This window comes from Bubalus kerabau, chromosome 10 (assembly GCF_029407905.1).
Source record: "Bubalus kerabau isolate K-KA32 ecotype Philippines breed swamp buffalo chromosome 10, PCC_UOA_SB_1v2, whole genome shotgun sequence".
Classification (NCBI taxonomy): Eukaryota; Metazoa; Chordata; class Mammalia; order Artiodactyla; family Bovidae; genus Bubalus; species Bubalus kerabau.
The window spans coordinates 106,795,219-106,817,737 of record NC_073633.1 but is presented as its reverse complement, the minus strand read 5'-3'; the positions used below and the strand labels follow the sequence as shown (position 1 = coordinate 106,817,737).

Genomic DNA, 22,519 nt, shown 5'->3' with positions numbered 1-22,519 from the left:
AAAATCCCAGGCACATACATGATGCTTAACAGATGCTACCTATTACCATCATGATACTTGGCTGAATTTATGGGAGGATGACTCTGGTTCTTCTCTGGCGGGACTCACCAAGCACTGCCATTCTCCAGGAGGCAGGTCCATTCAGGTCTCCTGATCCTAGAAGGTTACAGTGGTCGATGGGTTCAGAAATTACTCCTCAGATTACTTCACTGATTTAGCAATCCCACCACACGTGTCTGAGGCAGAGATAGAGTGACCTTCTATTTTATTTTGTAAAGAATGATTTGGGTCTCCTGGATACAGATATATGTCCCCCAAATTTCACTACAGATATGAGAGATACAGTGCCAGGAATTTAAAAGCATGGTTAAAATTAAAGCAGATGTCTTGTGAGGTTAATTACCACAAAGGACACGTCATATCTGTGTTTTGGGGGCTGATATCTGACTGACAGATACAATATATTAACAAAGAAACGTCAGCAGGAAAAGAAAAATGAAAACGATTACGACCTTGCTTTTCCACTGATAAGCAAAGCGAAGCATCAGAAGAGATCCTTGGGTATGGGTTTTCGCGAGTAGCGCTCCTGACTCTGGTCACCAAATAGACGAGGAGTCCACACGCAGCCCCACTCTGCTTCTCAGTCACAGTCACGGCCCGCTTCCTAATCTGCACTCGGAAGCTGGGCTCCCATTCCACGGCACAGGCCAGCCTAAGGCCAACCTGCACGGTAAAAGGACCCCTCTCTCTTTGATCCCACAAATCAAGTTAACAAGGGCTTTAGAAGCCATCAGGTTAGCGTCCAGAATCCAAAATGGCAAAGAATACTGTGCTGTGGGATCAAAAGTTGCTTTTCAAATCTCAAGTCAAAATTGGTATTTAGAATATCATGTCAAAGAACTTCAGCATATACTTAATAGTAACCAATGAGCCAAAATTGCTATTTCATTTTTGACTGAAATGTTCCATTATTTCGGTCCGTCTCCTGTAGTGGACGGGCAAAACAAGGACTTGAAAAGAGCAACAGATTCGTAAGATTTTTAAAAAATAATTAATTAATTTTAATTGGAGAATAATTTATTCACAATATTGTGGTGGTTTTTGCCGTACATCAACAAGAACCACCCACAGGTGCAGCTCTGAGTTCCAGTTTTGGCCAGCTGTTTCCTTGGGCTTAACATCCTTTGGCATCAATTTCTTTGCTTGTAATATGGGTTTAGCACCATACGTTCACTTCACTGGGTTATAATGAGCGATGAATAAAACAACAATCAACAATAAGGTGAATGTGCTTAGGAAATCATAAAGCACGGCACGAAGGTAACATCTGGAAAGTATCAATACTTTTTTAAAAAAGGATTTGTTTGTTTATTAAGCTGTGCCAGGCCTCAGATGCAATATGTGGGATCTAGCTCCCTGACCAGGGATCGAACCCAGGCCCCTGCGTGGGAAGCATGGAGTCCCAGCCGCTGCACCACCAGGGACCTCCTGGAACGTATAGGTACTTTTAACAGATCTGTGAAATGGTGTTAGAAGGCTTTGGGAGGTTATCTATTGTAATATTAACTTTTTCTTAAACATGAAGTGAAGTGAAAGTTGCTCAGTCGTGTCTGACTCTTTGCGACCCCATGGGCTTCTCTAGGTCAGAACACTGGAGTGGGAAGGCGTTCCCTTCTCCAGGGGGATCTTCCCAATCCAGGAATTGAACCCAGGTCTCCTGAATTGCAGGCAGATTCTTTACCAGCTGAGCCACCAGGGAAGCCCTTTTCTTAAATCTAGGGAGTTCTCTATTCAGATCAGGACAGTGGGCTCTGGGAGTGGTTTCCAGAACCCCCGAGGGCTCCATGGACACAGCACGAAGTCCCCTACGTAGCCCAGTCCCTGACTCCCCACGTGGGGAAGCAGCTTAGAGAATGGAAGGAGCTGTCGAGAAGCAGAGGTGTGGCTGTGGGTAGTAGACCATTTGCATATCCAAGAAACACTGAAAGGTCTGATGAATAGCCCATATCTGGTCAATTAACCTGAGGGCCCTTCAAAGGCTTTCTGAAGAAGAGTCCTCCCCTGAGCCCCCAACAAAGTCTGTGAGGGCAAGCCTCTGACCTCTGCTTCCCCGGCCCCCGGGGGCACAGCCTCTGCACTGAAGCGGTGAAGCCCATGAGTGGTTTCCATTAAGATCTTCCAAGATGCGTGGGCAGCCTCCCTGGGATGAGCGACGGGCTCCGCAAGCCCTGCTGTGCCGGGAATTCTCCTGGACAGTTCTGTCCACAGCCCTGCGGGCGACCTGGTTCCTCCAGCTGCCCCGGCCTGCTCTCGCCAGCCCGCTCCTGTGTCCTCCAGGTCTTTCTGTAAGAAGGCCTTTATGTGAACGGTCCTCTGCTCTGCCCTTCTGCAGCCACCTTTGTCTGTAACTTTGCACCAGCTTCTTGGTAGTTTTTTCTGCCCTCACGCTTTAGTTTCTCTTTTCTGTCCCATAAACCAATTCCAGAAAGCGTACAAGACTTGGAAGAAGGAGCTGTTGAAGCTCTGGTTCGACCATGTCCTCAAGGAGCAGCCTCGGCTCTGCGCCATTTCTATGTTCGTGAAATATCTGCGCTCCTTAGATCCAGAGAGCACAGGGTGGCATTACCATGAAAAGAGCACATCAAAGCTTTGAACAATGATAGACATTATCAGTAACATCAGTTCACAGGCCCTGAGCTCCCGCACCTGAAAAGCCTCCAGTCCTCTGACGTCACTCCGGGCCCGCGAGCCCGGCCCCGCCCACCGGCCGGCAGCCCCTGCACAGCGCCCCCTGCCTGCCCCTCCTGCAGCACGCTCTGCCTCAGGGTTTCAAGTTCATGGCTTCTTCCACCTGGTGTGTCCCTCGGTCTGTCGCACACAAAATGGACCACGTCCCAAGGCGTGGTTATTTTACGCAGAAGTGGTCTCTCTCTCCTCTGAGCCATCCCTTCCCGTTTTTGCCACCCTGGATACTGTCATCCTGCTTATTTATCTTCTATGCAGAGTACATCACGAGACACGCTGGACTGGAAGAAGCACAAGCTGGAATCAAGATTGCCGGGAGAAATATCAATAACCTCAGATATGCAGACGACACCACCTTTATGGCAGAAAGTGAAGAGGAACTCAAAAGTCTCTTGATGAAAGTGAAAGAGGAGAGTGAAAAGTTGGCTTAAAGCTCAACATTCAGAAAACGAAGATCATGGCATCTGGTCCCATCACTTCATGGGAAATAGATGGGGAAACAGTGGAAACAGTGTCAGACTTCATTTTTTGGGCTCCAAAATCACTGCAGATGGTGACTGCAGCCATGAAATTAAAAGACACTTACTCCTTGGAAGGAAAGTTATGACCAACCTAGATAGCATATTGAGAAGCAGAGACATTACTTTGCCAACAAAGGTCCGTCTAGTCAAGGCTATGGTTTTTCCTGTGGTCTGTCTAGTCAAGGCTATGGTTTTTCCTGTGGTCATGTATGGATGTGAGAGTTGGACTGTGAAGAAAGCTGAGCACCGAAGAATTGATGCTTTTGAACTGTGGTGTTGGAGAAAACTCTTGAGAGTCCCTTGGACTGCAAGGAGATTCAACCAGACCATCCTAAAGGAGATCAGCCCTGGGTGTTCTTTGGAAGGAATGATGCTAAAGCTGAAATTCCAGTACTTTGGCCACCTGATGGGAAGAGTTGACTCATTGGAAAAGACTCTGATGCTGGGAGGGACTGGGGGCAGGAGGAGAAGAGGAGGACAGAGGATGAGATGGCTGGATGGTATCACTGACTCGATGGATGTGAGTCTGAGTGAGCTCTGGGAGTTGGTGATGGACAGGGAGGCCTGGCGTGCTGCAGTTCATGGGGTCGCAAAGAGTCGGACACGACTGAGGGACTGAAGTGAACTGAACTGATGCCCTTAACTGCCACAGAGTGAATCGTGAATTCCCATGAACACACACACACACAAATGAATGTGTGCACACATCTAACTGTATCCTGACCAAGTGCTCGGCAGACTGGCAGGCTGAGCAATCACTAACCCAAGCTTGGGACATTGGCAGGCCCGCAGGCCCAACTGGTATTGGGAACAGGGGCTGAATGTGGATCTACAAAGGCAGTGCAGATGAAAGACTGGATGAGAAGGGACTTCAAAGTGGGATGACAGGAACATCCAGAAGACCCAGGCTCTGGGAGCATGGACCTCTACGCCATGTGGTTGGGTTTGGTGTGAACAGAGTAGCTGGGCAGAAGCTGGAGAAGTCAGGCCCTCGCTCAGGTCCCGGATGTTGACTAAGTAAGTGGAACTGGTAGCCAGGATGAAGAAGTGTTTCAAGAAAGCCCTGAAGGGATGCTCCAGTGGGTAAGTTAAGACTGGTACCCCAGTGGGCAAGACTCCAAGCTTCCACTGTAGAGGGCACAGGTTTGATCCCTGGTCAGTGAACTATTTAAGATTCTGAATGTTGTCTCTGGTGCAGCCAAAAAAAAAGAGCCCTGAAGATTTAAGCACTGGACTGTGACAAATCCTGGCACAGAAGGGATGGTCAGCGGATGGACTAGCAGAGGCAGGATGCACAAGGCGAGGGAAGATAGGCCTCAGGCCCCTCACAGCAGCCACGCTGTCGGCTGAGTGCACAGCAGGGGCCACAACGGACAGCCACGGCAGAAACCGAAACCTCACTGAGGGAGGAGGGAGGCAAGGCTCTGGCAAAGCAACGGCCAGGAATTCAGAGCGTTCTGGGCTAAATGCCGGGAGAGAAGAGCTTGGGGGAGACGCCTGGGTTAGCAGCGGGGGAGGCTGCTAACCAGGAAGAGGCAAGGTCTGGCACGGCAGTCTTCAGGGAACGAGGCTGCCATGAGCTTTTGAGCCGCGTGTTCTCCCAAGCCTCAGCCAGCAGGGCCTCAACAGCTAGAACACAAGCTCCTTGCGGGCAGGGCCCACGCCCTGTCCATCATCTGGCACCAGAGCCTAGCACAGCGTCCGGCACACAGGCACAGGCAGTCACGCTGGACTCGGTGTGAGGCCTACCCCTCTCGCCCTGCCCGCTGCGCCTCCTCGGGAATGTTACTTAAGGCCTCTCTGCTTAGCTTTCCTAGCTCTAAAATGAGGATCCGCGCCCCTCGCTCCTCACTGGGAGGGTTCAGGGAGTGAGCAGAGTCAGCACATGCACCGCCGTCATCCATGAGGCGTGCTCTCTGGAGGCCAGCTCCTGCTGCAGGCTCCCAGACAGCGCCTCACCTCCAGCCACAGGCACCGCTCGTCACCAGCAGCGCTGGAGTTCGAGGGTCTAGAGACCCCAGGGTGGGGGTCCCAAGCTTCCTCCCACCAGGGATAACGCGTTGAGAGACTTGCTCCCACGAGCATGGAAAGGGGCCTGTGCTGGCCTTGGTCTCCCCGCACCAGAGCACGAGAAAGCAAGGGGCCTGTGATGGCCTCTAACACACAAAGGAAGTCGCTTGCAGACATTCGCACTCATAACAGTCATTCGTAACAAGGTACACGAGGCATACCAACTAACACCAGGACCTTGGAGCCGCAGTGCCAGGGAACCAGGTCCACTCCAATGCCATCTAGGAATAATTTTTCTGTGAGGTCCAATGTGATTTTTTTTTTTAAAGCTCAAAGGAGGAAACAGACTATTAGTTTCAGAATCAAAGGAACAGACATTAAAGAAGCACCTCACTACTGTGCGGAAAGGCAGAGGGGGCAAGTGCCCTTAATGTTTCCTCAAAAAAGCCGCAGCGGTTTTGTAGCCAAGCACTTGCCTTGTTTTCCCCTGAAGTGGCCGCGCCACCACGTCTGCGCACGCTGTCGGTTGCTAGGCGGCTGTGGCAGCGGCCCCGCCCTGCCACCCACAATGCACAGCTTTCCTCACTGCTCTCACCGGGGTTTGCCAAATACTCCTCGGCACTATCTTCTCAGACAAGGCTGCCTCTTCAAGCTCATCTTCTTGCCTGCATGGTCCTGTGGCAAAATTTAAACACTGTCTTTGTCATTATCTTCTGGCAATTTCCATAACAGGCTGCCCATCAAACATGGGATGATTTCACAGGAGCATCGAGAACTATAAATAGCTTTTCATAAAAGCAACCAGACAAAAGCCTGCCGACGTAACATTCTAATAAGTTCAATCCAAAGTGCTAATTTTAAGTTTCTTTGAACACATTCTTCTGGCTGAATATACTTGTGTTGCTTTTATAGAATAATTATGACTAGTCTTAAACTTAACCACACTGAGTTCAGAAAAGGCTTTATTTATCAGAAGTCTTTAGGTCCTATATTACACATCCTTTTTTCATATAAACCAAATAGATAAAGTCTTGATAAGCTTTCTTGACTCCCTACATGTCTAATGAATATGACCTTAATAATAACACGTGGTTGTCAACAGCCAGTAAAAATTAAGCAGTTAACGAACACTTAACACCTCATACACTTTAATGGGTAACGGCCACATTTACGTCCTATCATTGTCCTCTGATCACTCCATAAGTCAGATAAAGGCCCAGATAAGAAATGGTTTTTCCAAGATTTGAGTGGCAAGGCTAGTATGTGGCAATCCCAACTTAGGACATGGATCTTTGGACTCTACCTCGGGTCTATTTCCTCCATAGTAAGATGGCTGATTGGATAATATCATCATCCGAGGTACCTGAATTTGAAAGGGCTGATGGAGTTAAAGCGAAGAAACCAGCAGTGGTGGTTTGAGGATGAGCAGGATGGCTGGGGAATGAGGAGGAGAAGACAAATTCCCTCTGTATACCTCTCATCTGTGATATGTAGATATGATCTATTTGAACAGAAGTATTTTGTAAAGGGCTCTGATTCAAATATGCACTGGTCCCTGCACATAACTGGGCTCAGTGTTAGGCGCATTAGATGCTGAGAATAAAGGTAAGCAAGCCCCTGGCACAGGCTCCCAAACAGCTCATAATAAACTGAGGCCAACAAGTGCCCTCAAAACCAACAATGAAGACATACAAGGACCAGGCAGGAAGTGCTGTGTGTGTGCTCAGTCGTGCCTGACTCTCTGTAACCCCATGGACTGTAGCCCACCAGGCACCTGTACCCATGGGGTTTCCCAGGCAAGAACACTGGAGGAGGTTGCCATTTCCTCCTCTAGGGCATCTTCCCGACCCAGGGATTGAACCTGAGTCTCTTGAGTCTCCTGCACTGGCAGGTGGATTCTTTACCACTGCACCACCTGAGAAACCTTACAAAAACACAAAGGAAAAATAATGACTCATGTCTGCTGAGCTAGAAGAAGTTTCAAAGGGGAAGATTTGAGAAAATCCTTAAAAATAAGCTTAAGAGTGCTGGACAGTACAGAAGGGAAAACACACTTAAAACTTGAGAAGCTCAGAAAATGAGCGGTAGTTAGATGAAGAGGAACACCATCCATTCATTCACAATTTCCTGGGCCACTGCAGACCGGGTACTGTACAGGCACTATATTTATTGGTCTGAAAGAAACCACACGTATTTCACAAAATTACCAAGTGTCAGGAAGGGCATTCCAGTAGGAAAAAGAGTACGGGACTTACGAACTCATTTTCTCTTAGAGCAGGACAAAACAAATGGAGACAGGTCCATTCACAAAGAAACTTCATTAAAAATGGTTTTAGGGGAGATTTTGGTGATGTGGCAGCTATATAATACTAAAACATAACCTAGGCTCTATACATGCTTTCAGTCAGAACCCCAATCACAACACATCATGAAAGAGAGGGAAGGAAAAAACCTGGTATTTGTGAATATAAAAGGATAAAGTAGAAGATGAAAACTATATGGAAGCTAGCGCTTTCTGTAAGATTTCAGTCCCTGATTTCAAGCCGGTTTCCGCATTTGTGAAATGTCAGTTGGGTAAAACCAAGTCTCTGTGACCAGGAAGCCAACATCCTCTACTTATGATGGGCTGAGAAATGACCAGCGACCACTATGCACAGTCTACAGGAAATATGTGAAGTGCGTTGCTACAGTGATGAGGTTCTTTTCTTGGCAGGGGCTGGGGGGGAGTTGTATCTTGTAGGATTCTACTTATCTCTTATAAGACTTATAACCATAATTTTTAGCAACCCTATACACCCACGAATGTGGGTCTCCAAAGCCATCGTGCTTCAGGTTAGAACCTCCCTCCAATCAAGTTGCCTCCTTTGGCTCCAAACACTGCTAGGGCTGCACTTCTCAAACAGCCTCTGGGGGAGCCTGAGGGTCAGTCTTGTGAGTATGCTCAAGGAGACTTTCCCTTGACTATGGAAAACAAACATCAATTTTCAAAACAGGAAGAAATTATTTCAAGTCAAGGCTGGAGAAGCAGACGGAGGAACCCCAGCTGAGTAATGAATGGGCCAGAGGAGGGCAGAATTGGAAGATGGCCTCTAAGAGTCAGCCTCGCCCCTGGTGTACACTTCCAGTTTATCCCCTCCCCTGGAGTGTGAGTAAAGTGTGAATATAATGGGATTTCATTCCCATGGTCAGGTCACTAATCCCCGCACCTCTGAGTTAATCAGAAGGTTTGGGATGATCCTGGGCCTGAACTAATGAAGTGAAGCCTGGAAGGACGGACTGGGCCCTTCCTGGGGACTGAGATTCTCCTGCTGATTTTGTCTTTTCTGTTTCCCTCCTGTTGATTTTGAAGAAGCAGTGAGCTACGCTGTGAACTACTCATGAAGAGACCGCGTGGAGCACACCAGAAGCGGCACTCGGAGCTGAGAACGCCAACAGCTCACAGTCACCGAGAAAGCAGAAGCCCCGGTCCTCCAGCCACAAGCAACGGGGTTCTGCCAGCAACCAGAGAGCTTAGAAGAAGACTCTGAGCTTTAGAGGGGCTCGCAGCCTTGCTCGACACTGTGAGTCTGTGCAGAGGACCAGCCAACCCATGGCCAGACTCCTGAGCCACAGGAACTGCCAGATACCAAGTCTGCAATTGCCTTCGACCACTTAGTCACAAGGCCCAGAACAGACGCATGTCTGTTAAGAAAAAATACTTACTAAAGTGCCACAGAAACTCACTTTGGAGGAAATTCTGGAGAGCGGCGAAAGGATGCGAGGCTGGCAGTGCTTTCATAAAATGTCTAGTTTCTCCAGGTGGCCATTTTACGGGGCAGCACTTCTGTGGACGTGCAAATCTGGCTTATTAAAAGTCATATTATTAGAGTCAAATTCACATGGCTTATCATCCATATTGCTTATTACTATTATAATTTTTTCTGAGAATATTGTTTTAATAAAAAGCACTTATTCATCCCAAGCATCAACATTAACAGGGAGTTTTAACAATAGATCAAAGTAGTAAAGTGTCAAGAAAAAAAAGTGAGGGGAGGAGTCAAATACATGCGGCTTTGGTATATTTATCTTTCGGGGAGGAATCAAATATATGGAGCTTTGGTGTATTTATCTTTCACGACAATCCAAGTCTTAAAACATAACATATCTGCCCCTTGTGGATGGACTGCTGGATTTGCTGGCATTATCCCTTCATTTGGACTAGAATCCATGGTTCTCTGTGCAACCCCACCTCATCACTCTAAAACAGGAAAATGCAGGAACCGAAAGAACAGCAGCGCTCGTAAATCAGCTGTTCACAAAGTTCCGAACTTATTCGCAAAGGTGGCAGCACCGCAGCAGGAGGGCCGGCCGGGGGCACTTAGAGGCAGGGCATCTGCGTAGCTTTCGCCACGGCATTGCGGTCAGTACGTGGGGGCCGCACTACTTAACACCCTGGAAAGAACAGGATAGTCCTGCACAAAGTGTCCTCTTGACCAAACCCCCAGGGACTGCTCTGCCCTCCTATTCCACTCATTCCAGCAGCACGCATTGTTTCTCAAACACAAACCAGAATATTCCCAACTGTGCCTCTCTCTGGGAACACTCCTCCCGGCTCTCCATCCACATGGCTCCCTTCCTTCCTTCAGGTCTCTGCTTAAATGTCGCCGTGTCAGTCAGGACTCCCTGATCATCCCATTTAAGGAGCAGACTCCCTTCCTGACACAGGGATGGCACACGCCTGGGTTCCTGGACGCTTGCTGACCCTCTCTGTGCTTCAGTTCTCCCATTAGTAAAGGGGACGAACACAGCTCACCTGCAGGACTGTTATCAGGATTACATGAGGGTGTGTGTGTATAGACGCTGCTTTTTTAGAAGAATGCCTGAAACTCAGCATAAGCACTGGGCTTCCCAGGTGGTGCTAGTGGTAAAGAGCCCACCCGCCAATGCAGGACACGTAAGAGACGTGGATTCGAGCTCTGGGTCGGGAAGATCCCCTGAAGAAGGAAATGGTAACCCACTCCAAGATTCTTGCCTGAAGAATCCCATGGACAGAAGAGCCTGGTGGGCTACCGTCCATTGGGATCACAAAGAGGTGGACATGACTGAGGCGACTTAACACTAAGCACCACGTGTTAGCTTTGAACATCTAAAAACAACTGAAACCAACTTGGAAATTAAGCTATTACTTAACTCACTATACTTACTGGCAAACTTCTTTCTGTGAGCTCATCAGGTGACAAAAGCTGACCTAAAATAGCGTGAGGCTACTTGTAACAATGCTGCGGATATTAAGCACGTGTTATGTGTGCTCACATTAAGCTCCAAATACTGAACCATATCTCGCCTCAAGAAGTTAGAATAAAGGACTGTGCACCTAAATTATTCTTCTACTTTACTGTTCTCTGTAGCAACCATCATCATTTAATATATACAAATAAACTTGGTTTCTATGCAATTCTCACTACCATAAAGTCAGGACTGTGTGCTTTTACGGCACTCCCTGAACCTGGAGAAGTGCCTGCCACATAGTAGCTGCTCAATAAACACATGTTGACATGGTTAAATTTTACGATGTCAAAAATACAACGCAGAACATTGCTTAAGTAGAAGGAAGACTGTTTCTGGAGGATGGTGACCAGTTGTTCTGTAATTCGGGAGGGAAGGCTTGGGCCCAACCCACCCGTGTGGCTTGGGAACCCGGGAGGTGTGATGTTTAGTCCTGGTCTGTTCCTCCCCTCCCGGGCACCAGCCCTCGGCTCCACTCTCCCCGACCATCCACACACAGGCTCAAGGTGTCAACGATCAGTTCTAAAGAGAATTCCAAAACATATTACGCATACGCTGACCTTCTGACTCCAACATCGCCCACAGACAATTCCACTTAACCTTCCCACCGCAAGAGGCCAATCTAATCCAGCTGACCATTCTCCCAGCAAAACCAGTTTTATTTCTTGACTTCTCTAGAAGGTGACCACCTCCTACCTCCCTACTGGCCACACCCCAAACCCAGGACCCGTCTTTGAAGCACCTCCCAGTCAGTTACGTGCAAAGTCCAGGCAGCACTTCACTGGCACAGCCTCCACCCTGGCCTTCTGGCGAGCTGATGCTTTTGAATGCTTAATTTCTCTGGGCACCTGTTTCCCCAGCAAAAAAACCCATGGTGCTAGACAAGACCACTTTTACCCAATAACTGATATGTTTCTCTATTTGTTTTGACCCTATTTTGAGAAAAAGCATTCTAAGTTAAGAGGATTTTCACCAAAGCTGGAAGAACAGCCTTCAAATTCAACATTCCTGCAAAGTGGCATGATTCCAGTAAGAGCCTTGATGAGTATAAAAAAGTAACAAGATGGGTAGAGTCCTAGTACCCAAACTGGTAGAGAATCTGTCAGATCTGACTGAAGGGAATGTCACGGCACTTTACGCCTTAACACAGGGCAAAGTAACGAGCTTTGTAATAAAGCGGCCCTTGGGGTGTACGATGGCCCGGCTCTCAGCATCACTTCCGAGGGTGGTGTTTTAGAATCAGAAGCAGACAGATTATTTCACCTAGCCCTACTGACTGATCATCAGAGTATACAGGGAGCAAAGGTCACACACAGCATCAGGATGTGAGACAACCAGAATCAACAGCCAGGTCTTTCTCCCTCAACTTAGTCACTTGGTTTTAACATTTAACACCAGACAGTTCCTGAACACACAGGTGGCTGACACGGAAACATGGTCTTTGAATATCCAGGCCCCTTTGGAGAGGGTCAAGGATCCACGCGATGTCTGAATTTGTGTTCTTGTTGGTTGACTTTGTAGAAGACTGGGCAGCACTGTGCCTTGGTTTCTCATCACTTTCATTCTAGGAACACTGGTTTTAACCTAGCTTTTGCAAGGGTGCTTTATTTACAGTGAAATCAGGGGAGTAATGAACAATTTTGCACTCACAAAGCAGCTAGGGCTTGAGCTCCACGCCCACAGAGGGGCCACAAGCCCTCTACACCTCTGCTCTCCTTGGTACTTCCTGCCCCAGACGATGACTTCTCCTCCCAGGGCATCTACAGGGCACACCTCATACCCAGGCACCCTCCTCGTCAGAGGCAGAAGTTTCTCTTTTCAAAGGCACACAGTGCCTTTAAAAGAAGGGCACCAGTGCCCCTGGCCATCCTCCACGGCCTCAAGGGCGGAGCTGGAACACACGTGACCACGGCCTCGCGTGCCCTGGGTCCTTCTGTCCCCAGCACTGGGCTCTGTCGTGTACCTCTCACAAGGACCCCAAAGGCAGCCACCACTTTCCCAAGAGTTGGACACGACTTAGCGGCTAAACAACAAATCACAAAGACACAAACACACGTACATATTTAAGAGAAAACGAAGGACGGTTCACAGAACCACTTTTTGGAAGTGCACTCAGTCCTCTTAACAGGAGTTGCAGATACATTTTAACAATTTTTCCCATCAAGAATATAAGAACTCGTACCTTGTGACAAGGAACCAAGCGATCTGACTGAAGTCTGGAGAGGGTCTCAGGTACGTCTTAATATGTGGCATGGCGTTGCTGCGGCCTGACGTGTCAGCTGACCACTTGCTGGTGATGGAAAAGGCACAAATCACTCGTCAGAAAACACAAACGGGTCATCACAGGCCTCATACAAGAGAACTGCATGAGAAGCAAAATCCTGACGTGTAAAAAACAGTGAGTGCATTGTTCTCTGTGATATGACCTGAGAAAACGTCCTAAATTCTGTTGAGCTAACAGGATAACACATGTTCATTTTAGAATGTAGGTACGTAGAAAATACCACCTACAAAAAGCACTGGAAACTGCAGGCACTTGGTCCCCGTACCTTGTTAGGAACACACGTATACATACGACATGTGCTATTTCTATCATGCTTTTAACTGCATGTGGGCACACCTTATCTCTTTAAAAGTAGGAACTGTGTTCCCGGAACACACTGCTGAGTGGGAAGGCTCACCAAGTGCTTGCCGAGTGAACAAAATGCAAACTGGAAAAAATACAAACAGGATGAATATCAAAATGGAAGGCCGAAAAGCAGGGGGATCATTCAGAAATATCCCAAATGCAGATACTCATGTGTCTAAGCTTGGTTTCTAAGTTTCCAACATTTTTGGGACTAAGGTTTCATGGGAGAAAAAAGACCTATACCATGAGGTAGGAATCCTCCCTTATGAATACAAGAGGACGGTCCCTGAAGAGAACAGACTGAAAGAGTAAAATTGGGATTTGGCAGAGTCATTATTAGATTATGAAATTCACTTGTGGGGCTTCCCTGGTGGTCCAGGGAACAATCCACCTGCCAACGCAGGGGACACAGGTTCGATCCCTGCTGTGGGAAGACCCCACATGCCGTGAGGCAACGGAGCCCGTGCCCAGACCATCGCGCCTTTGAGCCACAACCGCTGAGCCCTCGAGCTGCAGCTTCTGGCGCGCCCCAGAGCTGGGTTTCGCAACGAGGAGCCACCACACTGAGAAGCCCATGCACCGCGATTAGAGAGTAGCCTCCCTCTCCGCAACGCGAGAGGAAGCCTGCTTGTGGCAACAGAGACCCAGGGCGGCCGATAAATAAATGAATAAAAGTTAAAAACAGAAAAACAAAATTTGCTTGTAAGAACATAATACTCAAAGGAGCTCAATTTGAAGAAACGTCCTCCGCAAAATAAAATCAAACACCTCCAAAGAAAGCATTACAGAAAGGCTCCAGGATGACATGCTGAATGACACTGAAAGCTCTGTTTCTTTCTTTTGGCCATGCCACGGGCGGCTTGCAGGATCTTAGTCCTCTGACAGGGAGTGAGCCCAGGCCCTTGGCAGTGAAAGCAAGGAGTTCTAGCCACTGGAGCGGCAGAGAATTCCCAGACTAAAGCTATGGAAAGGTAATCTACCTTCGTTTCTGGTTCCAGCTTAAATATATGTCTGTTGAAGCCAGAGTGAGACTGCAGCTAGCCGAGAACATGCAGGGTGGGCGGCGGAAAGGACGCAGAGCATCCCTTCAGCCTGAGCGTTCGGCCGCTGGCTGGTCCGTGCAGCAAGCCAAGGCTGCCGTGTGCCCCGGAGAAGGGGCGTGGGTTCTCCCCTCAGAAGCCTGCAGCTTCCCAGTGCATGAATGTGTACACAAAGGATGGCATATTTTGGAAATATGAACTGAAATGCTGCTTATGTAAATTCTCAATTTCCCAACATGTTCTTTCACTTATCCTTTTTCTTTGGATGCCAATATTTAAACAGGAAACTCAGAGAGATAAATTAGACTCTGGTATTAAAAACCAATTCCAAGAAATGTCTAGAACTTTAAGGGATCTCTATCACTAACATAAATAGATTAAAAATACAGCCATATTATGTAAAGCTCTTTTTTTTTTTTTTAAAGAAAATCAGACAGACAACATTCTTATTTTACTTGAAAGAAGCAACAGCGCATTCTAACCAGATTACTTACTGAAAATAGGAATGAAGCCAATTCTGTTTCTGCGCCGTCTGGATGCTATAGGGAAGAGAGCCCCCAGCTTTTAAAACAAGAGAAATAAAGTAAACAAACAAAGATTATTGACTATAATTTGAGGACCCTCATGAAGAAAATCTATATATAGTGGTTAAGAAGCCACCACTTATTCCGTCTTACGGAACAGCTCTTTGAAAGGGAACATGCACACCTGCATTAGCTGTGTTCTCTCAGTGGGGTTTCCTTTCTTAGAAGTGCGTAAAGTGTGAGTTGCTTAGTCATGTCCAACTCTTGCCCACCAGGCAACTTGTAGCCCACCAGGCTCCTCTGTCCATGGGATTCTTCAGGCAAGAATACTGGATGGGGCTGCCATTTCCTTCTTAGGGTGCATATCAAATAGTATATGTTAACTATCGCAATAGAAGACGGTATTTAACCATTGGAGGGGGTGGTGGTGGTACTTTAACATCTGTAACAGCACAGACTGGAAATGTCAGGAGAGACCAGAGATGAGCCACGGCCCAACCTGCTGCCCTCGCGCAGGTAGGACACCCTGAGACACACTTTGCGAGACGAGGGTTCCTGCGTCTTTTTTTGGGCCCAAGACCAGGACGCTTGGGAGAGGGGAGACTGGGATGAAAGCCTGGTTGTCCTGCCTCCTTCACTTTTACATTGATATTTCCAAACAGACTCTGTCCTAGCTACACAGATTCTTACGAATGCAAAAACCAAGGATCACTAAAATAAAATGTTCAGTAAACCATTACGTTTTTAAAAATGAATCCTAAACGCCATAGTCCTACAGAGAGAATAAAGATACAGTTCCCAGTGGAAACACAATTAGAAGCCAGTATTCTTGCCTGGAAAATCCCACGGACAGAGGAGCCTGGTGGGCTACAGTTCATGGGGTCACAGAGAGTCAGACATGACTGAAGCAACTTAGCACACACATATACCCTGTTTGGGATTTTGGTTAATACCGTCTGAATACACTACCTGGGGGTTGCTGAATTCCAAACAAGTGCCCAGCACTGACATAAGGGAACTAGAGGACAAGACTGAAAGATGTCTACAGAACAGTCCTGGGGTTTACAGATGAAGCCCTTGAGAGACTAGCTATATCAACTAAATTATATCACACCAAAGATTTTATCTCAGTATTAGGCCTCAGTTCCAGACCCTCAATGTGACCTGTATCGGGGAGTCAAATCTGGAAGAACCACATTGTACTTTAGGCCGGGGGGGACGTGGGGGGAGAGGTGTTAGAAAAAGGCACAGCATGGGGTTGTGGCGGAAGCTGGTTTTATCTGGATGTCTTATCCAGACAACCACTGGTGGCAGAGGGGAGAAGAATCTTTTTGGTAAAAGTATCAAACACTCAGGGCTACTGTGAGGATGAAACTCAAATTGCTCAACTGTGTGGCATCATCTTTAGAACACAGCACCACCCAGTATTACCTACTTTAAGGATCCTCATCCAGTTAAGAGAGAATAATCTCCAAATTTCTCATCAATACCTTTCTGACCTCAAGTTAAAAAGTTTACCAGGGTACACACAAAAACACAATCGGGACAGTCTTCCCAACAATTACCTGGATATCCTTCTAAGCTGGTCCGCACATTTTCCACTGAAGGATAGATCTAAAAATAAAAACAACACTTAGAATGTACAATGTTGAAGAAACTATCTATGTGTGTTAAAAGGAAAGAAGTTTAGTTTTTACCAAGATGAAAATCTATTAGAAATAATACTTCAAGACTTAGAAAACATGCTTTAAATTTTAAAAAGTTCCCATCTTATTGAAAACTATTGAACTTCTAGTCATTAAACTACAGAAAGCATTTATAGTCAATGAAAGAAAATTACATTTCAATGAGTATTTTCTCGTCTGAAACACCAAGAGAAAAACTTAACTGAATGTAAAATTAATTCTTACTTCAAATATCTCTAAATAATTAATAATGCCTGTAATTCTGCTGGCAATGCTTTATCAAAAATTTTTGCCTTGGCTTGACAACCTAAAGGAAAGAATGGGGAATCTGCAGGCTAGTCTGTGGCTGAGCCAGAGCTTGGATGAAACCAGCAGGCTCCCGGCACCAGACGCTATTAGGACACTTGCTTACAAACGGCGGTGGTACCGCACTGCATTCAACGTCTTCCATCCCCGATCCACAGAATGAAACCCCTTTCTGTGGCAAGGAGGACAGATCTGATTCTTCTCCTGGACCAGAGGCTGAGAACAGTGACCTCGGGGAGGAGGGGCACTCACCAGATGGAGAGGAACAGCACTTCCTAGGGTCCTGCTCTCCTTGCCCAGGGTCACCAGGCTCTCCTTAAACTCAGAACACAACCATTTTGATTCGTCTGCCCCCATGGAGCCAATGCTGGAGAACTGACCTATGACCGGCCAAGACTCTGCTTTAGGCATGGGTGAGGCGTGCTCTTTTAGAAGCTGTGAGAGAACAAAAACGAACGCTAGTCAGTCCGACCACGTGGAGAGAAAAGCCGTGACAGCTCAGAACACGGTTTTCTGTCCTCGGATCGCCGACTTCACAAGGAAATGCTGAAAATGGTTAATGCTCAGTTTCATACCCACGTACAGCTTTTCTTCTTTGGGAAAAGTTTTGTTTTTAAGCTTTTACTGGTATACAGCTGCTGTGCAATGCTGTGTTAGTTTCAGGTGCACCGCAGAGGGGGTCAGTTACACACATCCACTCTTTTTTAGGTTATTTTCCCCATAGAGGTCACTAGAGTACTGAGTAGAGCTCCCTGTGCTATACAGTAGGGTCCCTATTAGTTATCTGTTTTTTATATAGTAGTGTATACATGTCAATCCTTTGGGAAATGTTTTTAAATACCGAAAATATTTTATTTTAATGGAGTAAGTTGACGAAAGTATTTCTCTTCCAAAATTCTTTGATTTGTACTTAAACATATTAAAAAAAAAATGACCCATTTTAGTAGCAATGTCAGACAAACTAGCAACCTGCCATATGAGATTAGCCTTCTGCCTCGAAATTCCAAAGGTTTAATACACTGAAATAAAACCTAGAAGGTCAAACTATATTTTGACTCTTATCATTTGAAAAAGGCTTGGGCTCTGGGCAGCTGTGATGCTCTATAAATGAAAAAGAATATATTTAAATACGGATACACACCACCTTAAGCCCTGGGGAAGACTGACCTGCATTTCCTGCTTTGTTTGATATTTATGCAAAGCTGCAGAAACAAGTCAGAAAACACTTGAGAATTTTCTGTCTTTAAACCTGTGCTGAGCACCTTTCTAGAGGCTGGAGACAGCAATAAAAATAAGCCACAGTTCCTGTTCCAGTAGAGCTCATAATCTGACAGATGCATTGTTCAGGGTTATATGCGTTATTCTCCTTACCACTGAGCAGGCATTAATACTTATAAACACACTTCCCCACAGGGCCCACACAGTTCTCAACTTCCACCCTGGGTGCAGCATGGGGTAGGAAGCAGGACTGAGCCGACAATCACAAGACTTGGCTACTATTCTGGGTTCAGCCCTTGATCAGCCAGCGGACCGTGGCCCAAGTCCTGGGCTTCTCTTCCCCCGCAGCGGGGCAGACTTCTGATCACGCCCCGTCTTTACTGGAAGACAGCTGTGATGCAACACAAGCTCCTGACTGTGCAAAGGGGTTGCAAACTCACATAAGAGGCTACTCTGCTTCAGTAAGACAGGCATCCTGCACAAGTGTGTGTGATCACCTGGCCTTTCTGAACCACCAGTCCACGAGCTAAACCCCGCAAGTGCTTACTGAACAATCAATACGTGCTTTCCCCTCCTTTCCTTATTCGATCTCTACACGATTCTGTGAGGGAAGTACCGTCATTATGCCCATTTTACAGATGTCAAGAGGGTGGGAGCAAGTCAAAGTCACACGGCTTGTAACCAGGTCAGGATTTGGCCCCTGCTGTGGGTATCAACTCACAAAGCTGTGCACTTATCCAGCATGTGGGCTTCCCTGGTGGCTCAGTTGGTGAAGAATCCACCAGCAATGCGGGAGACCCAGGTTCAATTCCTGGGTCAGGAAGATCTGCTGGAGAAGGGATAGGCTACCCACTCCAGTATTCTTGGGCTTCCCTTGTGGCTCAGCTGGTAAAGAATCCGCCTGTAATGTGGGAGACCTGGGTTGGATCCCTGGGTTGGGAAAATCCCCGGAGAAAGGAAAGGCTACTCACTCCAGTATTCTGGCCTGGAGAATCCCATGGACTGTATAGACTATGGGGCTGTAAAGAGTCAGACACGACTGAGCGGCTTGAACCATCCAGCCTATGGGACTCCCCTGCTCCCGAGTTCAAGACAGAAGGATGGCGGTGTTGACACCCTGCCTGGTTTCAGCTGTGGTCTCTGCTAAAAATAGGAAATCAAAAACTGTCATCAGCCAAGGGGAATTCTCACACAGCATCAATAATCTATGGAAAAAGAGGGGCTTTTAAGAAATAGTGTTGGGAATTTACTAAGGTAAACTGACTCCTAGAGAGAGAGAGGAAACTTGAAGCTTTAACCTGCTGCTTGCTTTATTTTGTTAAAGACCTTTCTTGGCTTATTTTCATACCAGCAGCAAATGCCATTCTCATAATAACAACTTCTAGGGCATTGGTTTAGCAAACAAAACACATCACAGCTCCGTTGTGGTCTTTGCTCAACACTGTTTTCTGTTCTTTGTTGAATCTGTGTGAAAAATCCTTGACATTAAATTAAAAAATCCTTCACGTGCTGAGCAAAAACTACTTGTATAAATACAAAGTCTCTAATTATCTTTATTACAAGAAATTAAAAAACTAAAAATCGTCCATATGCTTTTGCCATTTAGATCTGTTAACTCTGCACCTATAAAAGAGGCAAAATGTTAAAATGCAAGTAATTAATGGAAACTATAATTAGATAATCAATTTCAAGTGCCTAATGCTTGCCTAAGTTGTGCTAGAGATATTATAAAGCTGCTTTCAAAATAGACCAATTATAAATGAAATAGCAGTGAACATACAATAAAATTTTTTTAAATAGTAAAAATTTTATTACCTTCCTAAGCCTGAAATGTCCCCAATTATCTTTCTGATTTCCTTGAAAGCGTCCCGGGGTTGAGGCAATAAGGTAAACACTACAACAATACAAAATGCACGTTAGAGAACATGGTGACGTGTGGACCTCCACACACAAACACCGACAGTAAGCAGGAAATGTTCCGAGAGCCAGCCCGCTTTCTTGAGATGCCTCCTCCGAGGAGTTAACTGACACTTAAATAACTTTCAAGCACCCTCTGCAACCCCCACAAGGTGGAAGTCAAAGAACTTGGTGACTTTCAGAGCAGGCACTCCAGTGGGGACTCAGGTGAGTGGGGAGAGCCCCGCGCCTCCACCCCAGCACCTGAGGGCCAGAAGGTGCCGACGGGGACGGGCCCCGCTCTCCCACTTCCTGAAGGACAGCCCAGCGCCCCTCCAGCACCCGCCAGGCCCCTGCACCCCATGTCTCGCGTGGTCCTCGGGGTGCCCCCCGAGCTGCTACGAGGCCACGTTTACCCTACTTTGTTTCTGAGAGGTCGTGCTCCCGGATGGTGTCTATCCACTCCTTGAGAGGGGCAGCGTTATAAGCCCCCAGGTAGCTGATGAGGTCAGCTTTGAAGTTTGTGGCCGATTCTCCAGATCCGTGGGTCCCGTGGACGACTCTGGGGTACAAGGGGCTCAACCATATTCTGGAATGGAAAAAGAGAACCACCTTGAACAGTCAGGAGCAGAGCTGATCACAGTGCTGTCTCTGTAATCAGGCACTCACCTCCAGGAGGTGAGCTCTCACTGCCTCTCTCCACCTGCTGGTAAGGCCACCCTTGTGTGTGTGAGTGCTAAGTCGCTTTAGTCATTTCCGCCTCTGTGACCCCGTGGACTGTAGCCCGCCAGACTCCTCTGTCCATGGGGTTCTCCAGGCAAGAACGCTGCAGTGGGTTTGCATGCCCTTCTCCAGGGCATTTTCCCAAGCCAGGGATTGAACCCATGTTTCTTAGGTGTCCTGCATCTTTACCACTAGCGCCACCTGGGATGCCCAAGGTCGTCCTTATGAAATATAGAACAAAGTTGACTGTACCACTCCAATGGTTCTCATCATATCCAGAATTATTTTTGAAATGCTTACCATGAATTTTAGACCCAGGAAGGCCTGGCCTCTGCCTGCCTCTCCCAACTCGACCCCTCCACGCTCCCCCATTCACCCACTCACCCTGCTTATTCGCTCTCTTACCTTCTCAGCTCTACACTGCCTTTTTTTCCCCAATATTTATTTGGCCACGCTGGGTCTTAGTTGCAACATGTGGGATTTTTAGTTGTGGCATGTGAACTCCCAGTTGCAGCAGGTGGGATCTAGTTTCCTGACCAGGAATCGGGCCCCTGCATTGGGAATGTGGAGTTACAGCCGCTAGACCGCCAGGTAGGTCACTGCACTGCTTTCACAGCCTTGCTGACGGCTGCTCCACTCCTACTGCTACAGCAGCCCCACACAGTGCTGACCCCGGCGGGTTCTGCCCAAAAGCATGTCGTGCAGCTCTTTAGCCAAGTGGAAAATGAAAGTTATCTATATTAAGAAAAAAATGTATGTGCAAATATGTTTTCAATAAACAAACTCATTTTCATATATATATATATCTATATCCCATATCTGGTGTCTGGAATGAGGTATAGCCTACGTTTAGTTATACTACATTAACACTAACCTCAGGCTTTCAAATAAATTGGTAAAAATACTTTAATGACATCTCTAACTTCATCGATTCTTTGCCAGTGTACTTTGCCAAAACCTCTATGTCCTACCCACGAATGGCAAACGACCACATCTAAACCCAGTTCTTCTGTGAACTGGCCCCTCGTAGATTACAGAGAAATATGGCTTCAAAGCTCTTGTGCAGCTCCTTCAGCTGCAAAACCAGGTTAGCAGTCCTATCTCACAAAGATGCCCACGAGGTAACGAACAGGGCCCAACAGAAAGCAGCCTCAGCAGGCAGGAGCTGCGTCTGCCGGTCTCCCCTGCTCTGGCTCCTCCCGCCACAGTCCTGCCTGGGAAACCACAACAGAAACTGCCCGTTCCTCTCTCGCTGGTGGCCCTCAAAGGAGACTGAGAGGCAGGCCGTCAGAACCTCGAGAGTCCTGGCTGGGCGTCTCCTGAGCTCTGAACGCGTTCCCAGCAGGCTGGCCTGTCATACCTTCCTTCCCCACATCAAGGAGACCCCTCGTCAACCACAGATTGGCACCTGCCCTCTACATCTACAAGCATTAAATCATGTGCAGCCGTCTTTCAACGCCCCTGAAAGAAGGTCAGGGTGGACAGCAGAAACGAGGCACCATGTCCTGGAGGGGGGGACTGGCAGAACAGGCCTTCAGAGAGTCAGATATTTTCAGGAGCCGATTTTAAGAGCCTAATTCTTGTATCTCCTCGAATCTAGAAAAGCACTAAAATCCTTCATGGTGACACCTGCTTCTCACGAGTAGCAGTAACCTTCATGAAACTAGCATAAACCTTCTGTTAAAAATGTGCTTGATGGCATGCACATATTCACCAAAATCACACGTATACTGAATTCCCCCTGCCTCTCTGGAGCAGCTTCTGATGAGCTATCTGAAATGCCGTCTCCTATAGTCCTCATTCTGCCCCAAATAAAACTTGACTCACAGCTCTCACGGTGTGCATTTTTTAAAGTCAACACCTTGCACAATGGGTAACGTGTGAGACCAGGAGAGGAGCCCAGGTTCTGCACCGGGATCTGCTGCTACCTGGCCGTGTCACTCTAGGCAAACTCGGT

The 22,519-nt window shown here is 47.2% G+C and overlaps 1 protein-coding gene across 14 annotated transcripts in view; it reads right to left on the bottom strand.

Moving 5' to 3' along the window:
* The window catches only part of TDP1 (tyrosyl-DNA phosphodiesterase 1), a 74,505-nt gene that overhangs the window by 25,733 nt on the left and 26,253 nt on the right, over positions 1-22,519 (bottom strand). For 11 of the 14 annotated variants that reach the window (XM_055538897.1, XM_055538899.1, XM_055538901.1 and 8 more), the window contains 6 exons: positions 20,261-20,428; positions 19,759-19,837; positions 16,978-17,160; positions 16,300-16,348; positions 14,705-14,771; positions 12,724-12,831 (listed from right to left, as the gene is read on the bottom strand). In XM_055538897.1, coding sequence (XP_055394872.1) covers positions 12,724-12,831; positions 14,705-14,771; positions 16,300-16,348; positions 16,978-17,160; positions 19,759-19,837; positions 20,261-20,428 — 654 coding nt within the window. Of the gene's footprint in view, positions 1-5,790; positions 5,952-8,999; positions 9,116-12,723; positions 12,832-14,704; positions 14,772-16,299; positions 16,349-16,977; positions 17,161-19,758; positions 19,838-20,260; positions 20,429-22,519 lie in introns of those variants that run through there. The other 3 variants (XM_055538907.1, XM_055538905.1, XM_055538902.1) reach the window with 2 other exon arrangements.